The following is a 14,360-nucleotide window of genomic DNA, read 5'->3' as shown; positions in this document are numbered from 1 at the left end:
TATATATATATATATATATATATATATATATATATATATATATATATATATATATACCTAGGATCATAGTAGAGAAGGTTGTTTTCGTGAAACACATGAGACAACATTTTTACACTTGAAACTTTACAGCAAAACACTGTGAATGTAATTTTGAACGTCCGTTGCTGTGAAGTTTCAAGTGTAAAAATGTTGTCTCACATATTTTACGAAAACAGTTTGGTCTCAAGTAAACTTAACTCTGTATAATATATATATTATATGTGATCGAATATATATATGTCTTTAATTACAGTAAAGTTTTGCATGCATGCATTTAGAGGAAGAATTAAAGAAAAAGGGCAGCATCTGGGAATTATAACTTATTTAAATGCTTGCATTAAACAAAAGCATAAGAATAAGAATCACATTGAATTGAAGGTCATTCGACTTTGGGAATTTAAAGAAAACATAAATCTTGCAACAAACATATGAGACATGGATTCATCAGAACATAAAGGGGGCCGGTAGTATGTAGCATCAACAATGGCTGTTCTTCGAATCAGACACAGCCATCACTCATCTTCTGCTTCCCCGCCCTCCTCATCACCGCCACCACCACCGTATTCTTGATCCTCCTCCGCCGTCGCATCCTGATACTGCTGATACTCCGCCACCAAATCATTCATATTACTCTCCGCCTCCGTGAACTCCATCTCGTCCATTCCTTCTCCGGTGTACCAATGCAAGAAAGCCTTGCGCCTAAACATGGCCGTGAACTGCTCGCTAACTCGCTTAAACATCTCCTGGATCGAGGTCGAGTTTCCGATGAAAGTCGACGACATCTTCAGCCCAGTTGGCGGGATGTCACAGACGCTCGATTTCACGTTGTTCGGGATCCATTCCACGAAGTAAGACGAGTTCTTGTTCTGGACGTTGATCATCTGTTCGTCGACCTCTTTCGTGCTCATCTTTCCCCTGAACATGGCGGAGGCCGTCAGGTACCGGCCGTGTCTTGGGTCCGCGGCGCACATCATGTTCTTAGCGTCCCACATTTGTTGGGTGAGCTCCGGGACGCTAAGAGAGATGTATTGCTGCGACCCACGGGAGGTGAGGGGTGCGAATCCGACCATGAAGAAATGCAGGCGTGGGAAGGGGATGAGGTTGACGGCGAGCTTACGGAGGTCGGAGTTCAACTGACCGGGAAATCTCAAGCAGCAGGTTACACCGCTCATGGTTGCGGAGATCAGATGGTTCAGATCACCAACTGTAAATTAAACCATCATATAATCAATTTTTGCAAACTTTTATTCATTGTTTAGTATCATGTAAATTCATTAATGAATATGCAATATGTTCTTTGATCAAATACACTGCATTCATTAATGAATACAAACTGCATTCTTTGATGAATGAATATTATGTAACTTCAATTCATTAATGAATATACACTGCATTCATTGATGAATGAATATTGTGTAACTTCAATTCATTGATGAATACAAACTGCATTCATTGATGAATGAGGTAGGTATTTAGATGCATGATAGCAGATGGGTACTCACAACTTGGAGTGGTGAGCTTCAGAGTTCTGAAACAGATGTCGTAAAGCGCCTCGTTATCGAGCACCATACATTCATCGGCGTTTTCGACCAACTGGTGCACCGAGAGTGTTGCGTTATAGGGTTCAACCACCGTGTCGGAGACTTTCGGTGACGGGAAAACGGAGAACGTGAGCATCATCCGGTCCGGATATTCCTCCCGTATCTTCGAAATCAAAAGCGTCCCCATTCCAGACCCTGTGCCACCTCCAAGCGAATGACATACCTGAAAACCTGCCACAAGATTTCGACTCACAGATCTCTAAATCAAAACATATCACCACAAAGAAAACGTCATCTTGTTGATACCCAACATCAAATCAATCAAATTTCTTGAAATTACATCATGGGTTTCTCTCCGACGAACTATAAATACACAGAAAGATCAACAGTAACCAGGGACCATAATCATATATACATATACATATACATATACATATACATATACATATACATATACATATACATATACATATACATATACATATACATATACATATACATATACATNCATATACATATACATATACATATACATATACATATACATATACATATACATATACATATACATATACATATACATATACATATACATATACATATATATGGAGATGAATGGACATGATCATATACCTTGCAAAGCATCACAATTCTCAGCCTCCTTACGAACGACATCAAGAACAGAATCAATCAACTCAGCACCTTCAGTATAATGACCCTTAGCCCAGTTATTTCCGGCGCCGGACTGACCGAAGACAAAGTTATCCGGCCGGAAAATCTGGCCGATGGGACCAGATCTGATGCTGTCCATGGTCCCAGGCTCAAGATCCATGAGTACAGCACGTGGAACATAGCGACCACCGGAGGCTTCATTGTAGTAAACATTGATACGTTCAAGTTGGAGATCGGCGGTGGAACCAGTGTATTGACCGGTGGGATCGATGCCATGTTCGTCGCAGATGACTTCCCAGAATTTGGCACCGATTTGGTTACCACATTGACCTCCTTGGATGTTCAAGATTTCTCTCATGATTTTGGGGAGAATTAGAGAGGGATTGCGATGGAGATGATGGAGAGGGAGATATGGAGATTATTTGAAGGAAGAAGGAATGGGTCACATTTCAAAGAGGAAGTTAAGGTCCGACGTTAATGGAGGAGGTTGTAAGTGTTCGGTTATTTAACCGCCGTCTTTCTATTAATGGATTTCTTCTTCTTCTTCTTCTTTGCAAAAATTCATGTTTGATTTTTTATGGTTATTCTATTTTTAGTATATTCCTTCTTTTGGAATATATTTTTACCCCAATTCCATCATTTTTGAGTTTTTTTGTTTAATTTCGATGGATTTTTTCGGATTTTTAGTTGCTCGACGTTAGGAACGATTACGGGCCTTAATCACATGTGTTTCTTTTGCTGTGGTGTTTGAACATAGATGACTAGTTTGTTCCATGTTCATGAAAAATTGCTTGTGTTTTTGACTAGTTTGATTGGTTTATCATTCAAAACGTTATTCAGAAATTCAAATAAGGTACGAAATTTATAATAAGAGTCCTTGATTATCGTAAAATCACTTTCAACCCCACCCCCCCCCCCCCCAATTTATTTGTTGCAAGGGATACTAACTTGATAAGCTCATTCGTCTGAAAGAGGGTCGGGATGAGGAGATGGGGCGAACCAGAGTTTTTCTTGTAGCCATTCAAGAATTTCAATGTCTGAATCGAAGGTTTATACTATCAACCGTATTTGATCTTACCGGTTGTTATGAATCATGACTTAATAAGCATAAAATAAGGAGGTAAGTATTAAAGATAAGGAAAAAAAGGGAAATAAAAGAATGAATGTTGTTTTCTTCCTCCTCTATGCAATGCTAAGCGACAACCGAGCAACCATATAGCTTATACAGCTCATTAAGTCACAATCGAACAACCCCGTAGGAGTAGTGTTTACTACTACAAGTGTGATGGAATCATATCTATACGTTCGTTCTTCTCACGTCTTCAATCTAAATCCCAACCCTGAAATCAAAAAAAAATCAAACTAACATAAATAAACAAACATGTCACTTAATCATGTAGTGCAATCCAATTAACACTCGGAGCTAAGGTCCGAAGGATAAAATGTAGGCATCTACCTAAACAATATAGTATTACACTTTTTAGGAGACATCCTAGGAAGAAAAAGTCGGCAATTTTCATGATCTCATGCTCCCTCCATCCCTTAAATATTGCAACGATTAGCTTTGCACGAAATATCATACAAATATTTTGATAACGCAATCAAAATATCTAGAAATAATTAAGGGGGCGTTTGCAGGGGTGGACCCACATGGAATGATAGAGCAGCATGGACCACCACTTCATGGTTCTATCATAAAAGGAAAAAAAAAATGACCGTGTTGTTTTGTTGAGTGTCACCATATAGTTTTTTAAACTGAAATATTAGTGCAAAACTTTAATGTCTAAGATGGTAAATGTTCTTGCCTTTTTTTTAGTTAAATTGTGCCACCACTTGGAAAAAAAAATTGGGTCTACTTGTAGGAGTTTGGTTTATGCAGGGGTGAAAATGACAGCACCGGGAATGCAAATTTGGGTTTATAGGGAATGGAGCTATTATATTATATAAAACCAAACAGTTTCTTTTTCCTATTAATTATCGGTTAATACTTCTAACCAAACAGTACTAAGTAATGACAAAATATGATAATCTTTTATCTGTCATAATCAATACCATGATAACAGAAAATATGCAAGTTCAGCTGGATTAGTAAATATATAAAGAGTGTTTCTAAATTCTAACCTGGATTCTACCATCAGAAGAGGCAGCAAAGAGCATTTCTCCATCAGCATCTGATGCCAAGGATGTGATTTTAGCATTCTTGATGGAAGCAACTCTAGTTAACCTTTCCTTCAACCACACCTCAATGATCCCACTTTTTGTGGCTCCAAATATGAAGTCATTGTTTACAGCCAACAACTGTATGTCGAATCCCGTCTGTAATGATCCTACTACAGCTCTGCTCGATAGCGAGAATACCTACCAAGATCCGAAATTTGGAAAGAGATTAGTTTCTCACCACTTTGGTAGTTAAGAACAGTTAATGTACAAAGATTTGTTCTTTTTTACCACCTTTCCTGCTGCTCCATCTATTGATGTACCACCCATGAAAAGAAGATTGTCTTGAATATGTAGCGAATTTATCGATTGTTTACCCAAGAATTTTCTTGCCCCAGAGTAAAATGTGGTTGTTGTGTTTTCCCTCAAATCCACTTCCTGAGATGTATGAATTGATTCAGTGAATAACTTTCACTTGATTATGACTGCCACAAATGATTCCTTAAAGAAAGAGAAGGTTCGAAAACATATTTGTTCTGATCTTTCCGTTCTAATACTCTATCCGAGAGTTATCAGTTATGATTTTGTTTTCACAGGATGAATTTGGTATGCGGACGAGACTAGACTGGACGAGCTAGAATGAGGTAGGTATATTTTGTTGGTAACGGTAAGTGTCTGGGTCAGCTTGCGTGTACCTCGACTAATCCTATGAGCCCCTGAAGAATGAAGATAACATCCATGAAAATCCTAGCGGTCTTGGAGGGACTCGAACAGACGACCCATGGGAAAGAACCCTGAAGACCCAAGTCTTATTGTGAAATGAGCTAATCTATCCCCTTGATTTTTGTTCCACATATTTTGGTGGGATAGAAAAAAATGCATTTTTGTCCCACTCAAGCCCTGTCCTGTCGGCTGTCACAGTCTAATATCGCACCAAACATGGAACAACAAGTTTTTTTGCGTGACCTGTCCCATCCTGTAACAGTGTTCTATTTGTTTACAGAAAGGGAACTAAAAGGCTTGGGCCTTTTAGGGCTCTTTCCTAGAGGTTACCGGTTCAAGTCCCTCCAAGGCCACTCGGGATTTTATCTTTTCTGGCTGTTCTCTAGGGCCCCACCACAGGGATCAGTCAAAGTGCGTACAAGTTAGCCCGGACATCCACGGTTACCAAAAATTAGGATTTAAAATGATTTGCATGGGTGTCAAGGCTAAATATTCAATAACTTGGGACATGTATTTTTATGCAAAGGATGGTAATAATACTCACCAGTATGCTGAAACCATTGCATCCACAATACAGTTTATTGCCGATCATGGCAAGGCTCTTGACCGTTTGTTTGATGCCAATGTTCTTGATAACTCCTGACCATCCATAAACCTACAGAAGATGTAATTTAGTCCGCGCATTGTTATTTCGTGTTTTGTTGCTTTGACTTTTTCTTAAAGTCTGTCTCGGTTTAGATCTAACCTTAACTCCAGCACCTTGAGAGAAGAAATATGCAAAATTGGCATCGGCTGTCAACCCATGGACTACCTCTTTAACATCATGAACCTGAACACAGTGAATTCCTTCTGGTTTGTTTACCCATATCTGTTGATGAACAGAAGAATAGTATTAGGGTCTGTTTATTAGCAGCTTAATGAGCTTATTCGGTCAGCTATACATTACTGTTTGGTAATGGCTTTATGATATAGATAGTGGCTTATTCAGTAAGCTTCAAAGGAAGTTTTATGCAGAAAGCCAAGTTTTTCCAAACCTGCCCCTCCTAATTAAAAAGCACACTCCTTCCATCTATAAAAAACCCTCCTAAATAAAAACCTTCTTGGTCTACCCAGACAGATTAGTTCACACAAACAGCTTTCTCCATTCAGAACTTAATGGAAAACCAACCAAACAACCCCTTAGTGTAACTTGATTATATATAAGTAAGCAAGTGCACGAATCCACAACGAGTCTTATTATTTGCTTTCTACGAGAGCATATTTGTCATATGAGCTGCATGAAAATGTATGGTTAGTTCTGATTCCTATTTTGGGTAATATACTTTCAGAAACTTCATTCGAGTTGAGATGTGATATCTTAAACATTTGAGCTACATGGGCAACCATTTTAAGTAATAACTGGTTACCACATGGCAAATGATATGGCATATAACTCATTACTATTTGCTAACATGGCAAGAGAAAAGAATAAAACAAAATAAAAAGATAAGCATACCCGTATCGTTTTGTCCAAGGAACCACTATAAAGCTTATCACTTGTAGGTGGAATATAGAGGCATGTGACCGCCTTTGCATGTTCACGAACCTCCTGAATCAACCGTAATGACTTTTTACCTGTATCCCATACCTAGATATGAAAAACGAAACTCATTCAAGAAGATGGGAAGTATAAGTAAGCATATGCACTACGATAAGAGTTAATTGTTATCAACTCTTTAGATTGCCAGTTTAAATCTCTAACAAAATCAATGTATTTGTTAGAAGTCACACATCGGCCATGGTCCATTTCTCCTTAATATATATTGAAACCTCTCTTTCTTTTGGTGGGTAAACTAATGGGGTTCCACATTTTCTCACATGGTATCATAGCCAAGGTCTATCATTCTAGGGACTTGACACCTTGAGGCAATCTGTACTCGTCTGGCCCCTCCCGATGTCTAGTCTCTAATGGAGGGGGAGTTATCTATTAGATTTCCACATATTCTCACGGTATTAAATTTGTTGATCATTCAAAAACAACGAGCAAACTGTTGATACACTAGCACATTTGGAGATGAAATTTTGACAATTATTTAGGTCCATACCTTAATGGTTCCATCAGAATGGCTGCTTATCACCCGACCTTTTATGTTAAGCAAGGATAGAACCTCCCCATTCATTGATGTATCCAACTCAAACCCTTCTGAAGAACACCACAAATCTTCCTGGAATTCACCGAGTCAGGAAAAATAACATTAAAATGTACTTGTTTAATTACACATATTGAAGGTTCACACTCACTGCATTCACAGATGGTAAATTCATCAAAGTTTTCATTATGTCACTGACTACCACAGAGCTCCTCTTAAGCTTTTTCAAGGTTTTGTACATGCATTTAGCATAACCACCAAGTTCATGTAGAGCATCTGAAAAAGAATATAGGAGTTAGATATATGACTTTTTGCAGAGTAGGGTATGATGCCATCCTCTGAAGCGCCCCCACTATATCGGTCCCACGGTCATTATGAGGGAGTAAATTGCGTGTCCTAGGGGCAGCTGGATGCACTACAACCAGGTTATAGGATGCCAAAAACTGTCTTCATAGGACATTTCTCAAAGTGTCATGTAAGAAAGCTAATATGACACTTTATTTTATTAATAGTCCTAAAAAACTTGTTAAGACGACCAAAAGCGTCCTGCAAACTTATTGTAACACTTTTACATAGGAAGCCCAATTGTTTTGATATATAAACTCGTCCCATGAAGGAATCTACTAGGACATTTAGACATTTAGACATTTTTGACATCCTATAAACCCGATGTTGTAGTGTGGTGCCTAGAGTCAAACCACAGAACTCCCACTAATTGTAAGAATGTCCACCTCCATATATGTTAGGCTAAAACAGAGGGGAGATTGCTAGAGACTGATTTTACCTGGATCACTAATGAAGCTTCTCAAAGCAATGGTTGCCAAAATCTTCTCCTCAAGATTCTTAGACGATTGTAGAATGTATATAAATTGGTCAAGCAAAGCCTTACGTGCAACTCCTCTAATGCCTGTATCAGGCAAATTATAAAGCATGTATATGAGCCATGTGGCTGTGGCAAGGCACTTCTTTGTCATATCAATGGAGTTGCTCTTGAGACATTCTTCTAAAGCATTAAATATACGACCCTTCTCATGGTTGCAAAGTACAAAAGCTATCCTTTTCTCCCAAGAACTTGCAGCTATCTCCTCCTCCTTATCCTATTAAGGAGCATAAGCTTTTTAGAAATGAGGCAGAGGAATTTACACTGTTCTTAAAACCTTGTTTTGAAGGGAAAAAAAAGGAAAGGGAGGGAAAGGAGCGAAAACAAAAAAACCCATGTGTAAATAAGTTTCATGTTAATGTTAAGTATATTGTGTTCTTGAATTTCTTTTTAAGTAAAATAAGGAAAAGCAAGATAAACGAATATAAAAGGGTGCATCTGTAAAAATGACATCTTTTCTTTCTTTTCTCTCAGATTCAAGAACATTAAAAACTGTTTCCTTTTCACTCCTTCCCTTCCCTTTCAGTAACAAAAATAAGAAATTTTCTTTCTTTTCCTTGCCATTCTTTTTCCTCCCTTTCCTTTCTTTCCGTTTCTTCCTAAATTCAAGTACAAACCGTTTTCTCCATTAGTTCTTTTTCACTAACTTCCAGATTTTCTTTGTTCACAAAATCTTCATAAGGTTGATCGAATCCTGCCAGCTTAAGTAACCAGGCTTCAGTAAGAGACGTCCCTGAGGCACTAAGGTGCCCTGAAAGAGATGTCAAGGCATCAAGAACCGTAAGTTGTAAATTTGGGAAATCCTTTTTTTGGAGTGATTCAATAAGTGTCTCGATTGCTTCCTCTCGATAAATGCTCATTTTTCGGGGCTCAACCTACAAAGAGAAAATACACATGACAGATGATTCAAGTTTCAGGCCTTTCTTTAGACAATAAATAAATTGAAATAATACATATAATTCTATCTAACCAGGAGATCAAGCTGAAGAAGAAGGGATGCAGTGACAGGATGCTGCTCCATTGGAGCACTTTGAAGATAGACAAGAAGGGTGTGCATTGTGCTAAATGCTCCTTCATCCTTTATGATTTGCAAAATCTGATTGCAGAATGTTCTCCTGAAGCAACATAACAAGATTAATAATGCACTCATGGCAAAATGCACATGAATCTTTTCATGCCAAAATGGAAAACGGAATTTGCAAGTATAGCAAAAACCACCATGATTCAGGGTAAACACATACACTAGACCAAAATCAGCTTAAATGTGTAAATGTCCTAATAGACTGCTTTGTAACTTACATTTTCAAGATCAAACAATTGTGCATGCAATGTAAAGGTGTTACACTAAGTTGATAGGACGCCCAACTAATTGTTTTCTTTAAGATTGAAATAAAACGTTCTATTAGTTTTTTTATAAGACATTATTTGAAAAAATATTCTATTAAAAACATGTGACCTATAAAAAGATGTGTTCATAGGACACTTATCAAAAGTGTCTTATAAAAATGTTAATAAATTGTCCTAAAAAACTTGTTAGGATGTCCAAATACATACTAACATCCTAATATCCTATTGTAGCACCTTTATATAGGACGAACAACTTGTTTGGTCCTATAAATTTAAGTCCTATAAAGCAGTCTATTAGCACATTTATAGACATCTTTGATGTCCTATAAAGCCGATTTTGTTGTAGTGAGAAGATGGGATATACCTGTTCAACTGAACTAACTCCCATAGAAATTCAATGCACATGCCTCTCACATACTCATCTCCAGCATGAAATAGTTCAAGAACAGGGCACAAGTCGATTCTAGAAGCTATTATGTTCCTGCAACTTCTGTCTGCATGGATGCAGCACAGTAATATATAGATAACAGATTGTCGCGTATCCACTTTGTCCAAACACATGACTAAGGAAGGAACTGCATTCGCCGACATAACATTCATAGCATTAGAAGACCTGCTACTCTCATCTCCTTCAGTTAAAACCTGTGCTACTAACTCTATCGCAGCATCCTTGGGATTCATCACCAGCTCAAAATCCTTTGAATCTTCATATTTGCTACAAATATTTTGAATAAGATATGGAACTAGATTAAAGTCAGACAGCTGAGAGAATGTGGGTTTCAATAGATATATGAGGACAGCAGCCTCATCAAGACCATTTTTCAGTAAAGCAGCCAGGCATTCGAGATCAACATTTGTTAGGATATCTATGAGTCTTTCTTCAGCTACTAGTAACTCAGACAGAACGTAAACCGTTGTTCTGAGAACTTCTCTGCTCAAAGAAGCAGATAATACGTCAATTAATCCATTTACTGTTTTTGAGGTTGATAAACAAGCATGGACCCCTGGATCAGCATTCGACTCTTTCCACATCCTAGAAATTGTCAAAACTGCTGCTTCGCATTCTTTCAAATCTTCTGAGGTGCAGAGGCATGTAATAAAAGGTTTTATGCCACTGATAATTGCTTCAATAGCAGCTTGAGATATCACACTGGTTGGTGATGTTGCAACTGTAGCTTGCATGAATCTATTTGGTCTGTAGTTGCTGGAATCATCATTACTATCTTTATGATCACTCAGATTTGATGTTCTTGATTGGATTTGTCTTGAGGAGGGGCTTCCATGATAACTTCTTGGCGTTACAGGATATGATAACTCCTGAGAAAGATCTACATGCTGTTCTTTCCAGGAGGTGATAAGTCTCTTCAAAACGTAATTAGTTTTTGGAAGCTCATTGGCAGAAAGAGACTGTCTTGTGATGGGACATGTTGTGTTTCCTCGTTTCATCCATTCTTCAATGGCTTTTCTTTCATACGTCTGACCAGTTTCTAGGGTCACTGGATCACTAAAAACATGGCTAGTAATGGGGCAGACAAAATCTTTTGGTGGCCTTGATAGTGTAGACCTCTCAGAAGATTGGGGAGATCCAAAGTTTGGGCTTCTACTATCATATTCTTCAAGGTACCTCTTTTCTGATGCTTGGCTCTTCGCATCTGCATTACTGGAACTTCGTTCATGATTAACTTTCTTCTTTACACTTTCTTGTTGCTCCTAAGCATCAAAGACACAATTAGCAATAAGCCAGCAGTTCAAATTTTGATAACTTAGACAAAGGCAGTAGAAAGGTTTTCACTAGACCAACATCGGTCTTATAGGGGGCCAAAAATGTCTAAATCTTGTAATAGACTGCTTTAAAATACTCAAGTTTATAGCAGCAATCAATTGTGCGTCCTTATGATATATTTGGGCACCCTAACAAGTTTTCTAGGACACTTTCGAAATAAAGTGTTCTGTTAGTTTTTTATATGACATACTTTTGATAAATGACTTATGAACACATCTCTTTATAGGACACTTATTTTGATCAACCATTTTTCTGAATAATGTCATATATAAAAGACTAATAAAAACTGTCCTAAAAAACTTGTTAAAACGTTGTAACACATTTACATAGGACACACACTTGTTTGGTCCTATAAAGCAGTCTATTGTGACATTTAGACATTTTTGGTGTCCTTTAACCTGATTTCATTTAGACATACTCTAGATTCATAATCAGAGTCCGCTGAGCTAGTACTGAGGTCATGGAACACTGGTGGTGAAGTGGGCAAAGAAGTATTAACTTTAAAATCCATCGCTCGAGTGGACCGTAGGGTTAAGGTAGATGTCACCTTATCATTTCCATCTTGTTTTGAAGATGAAACTTTTGGAGAGGTTTTACGTGAAATTACAGGAGAAAGCGTTCGATTCTTCTCCTTCAATATGTGTCCGTTAGGCCCAGTTTTATAATCCTTGCTCATTTTTACAGTTGGAAGTGATTCTATGTTATGAACTCTATCTTCGTCAGGTTCATAGTCAGATTCATCAGTTTCCTCTGGGATTCCCTCCTAAATGAGTAAATGGAAAACAGTAGTATAATTTATGTTGACTCAATAAATTGATCACTTCTGAGTCTAGAAATGCAACTAAAATGTTAATCTTCTTACTTGAATATCCCATGCTGCAGAATCCTCTAGGTTCTCAGAGGCAATGCGAGTTGCACTCAAACTGTTGCATTCCAGATTACAAAAATGAATCAGTTTGTACTTCTATGTGCAAAGTTGAATAAGAAAACAATTAATGCGCAAGGGAGCAAGTAATCATTTTCTCTGGCAAAAAAAACAAAATCCTTGTTTAGTAAGAAAGTAAGAAACTAACAAGGAGGGTTCCTGTATAAACCGTAAATATTCTGAGAACATGAGAAACATTATGTTCATTGATGCCTACTGGTATATATTTATTTGAGTATATTCATCAATCCATATCTACTATGTATGCCAGTATATATGCATTGATGATTATACTCACTGAATTCATCAGTACTGTATATGCATCAATGAATATATTGGTTCTCACGGTTCTCGAATAAATTGGGCTCAAAAACTAACCTGGATGCTTCTCTTGCATTCTTGTTAGCTTTTAGAACTGGTGAGAACCCTGCACTTTTAGGTAAGATGGGACCGAATCTCACATAATCAGGAATTTTCTGGCTCACCTCATGTAGAGGAGTCATAGGAGGCTCTGCAATTGGCAACATAGGAATCGCTTTCTTGCTAGTGGCCTGATCATAATTCATGCAATCTTTGAAGTAATTCGCATAATTCCTGGTATTTTCATCTAACGATTCCCCATAATGTTTTTCCAAGTTTTGCAATTTCTCTGCTTGATCTGGCCTCATGGAAAAGACCAAAGATTCATTAAAATACTGATCGAAATCCGCGGTGAAAGACAAATCAGCTGAATCTGGAATCATGTCCATCATAATCCTATGCCTTTCCTCTGAGTACCAACCAACAATGGAACTCATGTGAGGGAGAAACAATGTTTTCCAAATCTCAGGAGCAAAATCAATCCTTGAGAAGAAGGGGTCAACTGAAAACATCTCAAGAACATGAAGAACAGCATTTGTGGCGTTGTTCCTCAACTTCCATAGGTAGGAGAGATTAAGATGAGCCCAAGCCGAAAGATAGAAATTAGGAACCCCAGCGGTTTTTTCAGTAGAATTCAACATAGCACATACTTGCAACATCTTCTCTGCATGATCGAGTCTTGCTATCTTAGTTTCAAGGTTAGATGTATTGATGGCTTCCTCTAGGGCATCCATACCCCAATCCAAATTTGCCAAAACTGCTTGATCGGAGTACCTAACCTCTGTGTCTTTCTTACTGCTCTCATCTTCGGCTGCTAATCTCTCACCACATTGTTCCTTCTGCAGGGCCCTCTGTCTCTGATCGAGCAACCGATCTTGGATGAAACTCCCAATCGTGGTGATCAAGGATCTTGCAATATCATCTTGGTCCATTGAAAACCTACAATTCCGGCCATGCTTGTCAGAATATGTTATATTTCAAAAGGGCCCTCAAGTAGAGAACAAAGGTTCCAACATATATTATGGAGAAATGGTTCTTCACTCCTTTCACATTTAAAGTAGCAGCACCCAACTTTCTGCTTTCTCACAAGATCTTTCAGAATATGTTAAATTTCAAAAGAACCCTTAAGTAGAGAACTAAGGTTCCAGTATATATTATGGAGAAATGGTAGTCTCTTTAGTCCCTAAACTGGTACAGCTTGGCTCTGATACACCATACCAGAATATATGAAACCTATCAGATTACTCTCCTAAAAGCCATAAGTGAGGTTCCAACATATGGAGAAATGCTCCAAAGTCTATTATGGATTCATCATATGAGCAGACAAAATTGAAATTCACAATTCCTCGTGCAAAACAGAAGCAGGTGGGTTTGTAATCCCAAACTATCGAACTAAAAACACTCTATTCTACCAAAATTAGCTAATCAATCAAGTAACAATCCAACGATTAATCAATCAACACACACAGTGAAAGTGAAGAGAGAGCACTTACAGTAGTGATTTCTGCAATCAATCAATACTCTACCATAATCCAATAAACTTCAAGGAAAGTAAAACGATACACGTATTCAATTTTACATTAACAAATCAAACAACGAATATTGTTAATCTGATGAACTGGAACTTGGATCAACCTCCTGATCCAAAGGAATCTAGAGAGATAGAGAGAGAAGCCGGCTTCAAAGAATGCCGGCGGTTGTGAGTGGCGGAGTATCAACGTTGATTGTCAACTCGGCTTCTCTATTTTGTTGTTGAGCAGTTGGAAGCGACCATTGGTGGCAATATAATAACAATCAAATTCTA

The 14,360-nt window shown here is 37.9% G+C and overlaps 2 protein-coding genes across 2 annotated transcripts; both read right to left on the bottom strand.

Moving 5' to 3' along the window:
- Positions 1–551: 551 nt before the first annotated feature.
- On the bottom strand, positions 552–2,610 carry LOC112508517 (tubulin beta chain-like). Its single transcript, XM_025113157.1, has 3 exons — positions 2,214–2,610; positions 1,542–1,811; positions 552–1,243 (listed from the first exon to the last, which is right to left on the bottom strand). Exons 1-3 carry the CDS (start codon positions 2,608–2,610, stop codon positions 552–554), a joined length of 1,359 nt encoding a protein of 452 aa, XP_024968925.1.
- Positions 2,611–3,287: 677 nt separating this feature from the next.
- LOC112508604 (putative E3 ubiquitin-protein ligase LIN-1) lies at positions 3,288–13,816 on the bottom strand. The gene is made up of 17 exons (XM_025113276.1): positions 13,802–13,816; positions 12,575–13,512; positions 12,134–12,194; positions 12,009–12,034; positions 11,690–11,861; positions 9,853–11,198; positions 9,112–9,256; positions 8,789–9,016; positions 8,046–8,358; positions 7,413–7,537; positions 7,217–7,336; positions 6,628–6,759; positions 5,878–6,000; positions 5,677–5,787; positions 4,704–4,847; positions 4,374–4,610; positions 3,288–3,592 (listed from the first exon to the last, which is right to left on the bottom strand). The coding sequence occupies exons 1-17, from the start codon at positions 13,814–13,816 to the stop codon at positions 3,575–3,577; spliced, it is 4,254 nt and encodes a 1,417-aa protein (XP_024969044.1). The 3' UTR covers positions 3,288–3,574.
- Positions 13,817–14,360: the final 544 nt, after the last annotated feature.

Source organism: Cynara cardunculus (assembly GCF_001531365.2).
Source record: "Cynara cardunculus var. scolymus isolate 2C chromosome LG 3, CcrdV1, whole genome shotgun sequence".
NCBI lineage: Eukaryota > Viridiplantae > Streptophyta > Magnoliopsida > Asterales > Asteraceae > Cynara > Cynara cardunculus.
Note: the sequence above shows the minus strand (reverse complement) of the source record. Positions and strands in the feature narration are given on the sequence as shown.

Coding starts and splice junctions, on each gene's coding strand:
- LOC112508604 (XM_025113276.1), bottom strand. Junction 8,359..8,788: donor TGAACAAAGAAAATCTGGAA/GTTAGTGAAAAA, acceptor GCTCCTTAATAG/GATAAGGAGGAGGAGATAGC. Junction 7,538..8,045: donor AAGCTTCATTAGTGATCCAG/GTAAAATCAGTC, acceptor ATTCTTTTTCAG/ATGCTCTACATGAACTTGGT.
- LOC112508517 (XM_025113157.1), bottom strand. CDS start 2,610: ATGAGAGAAATCTTGAACATCCAAGGAGGTCAATGTGGTAACCAAATC. Junction 1,812..2,213: donor GAATTGTGATGCTTTGCAAG/GTATATGATCAT, acceptor ATCTTGTGGCAG/GTTTTCAGGTATGTCATTCG. Junction 1,244..1,541: donor GAAGCTCACCACTCCAAGTT/GTGAGTACCCAT, acceptor TTTAATTTACAG/TTGGTGATCTGAACCATCTG.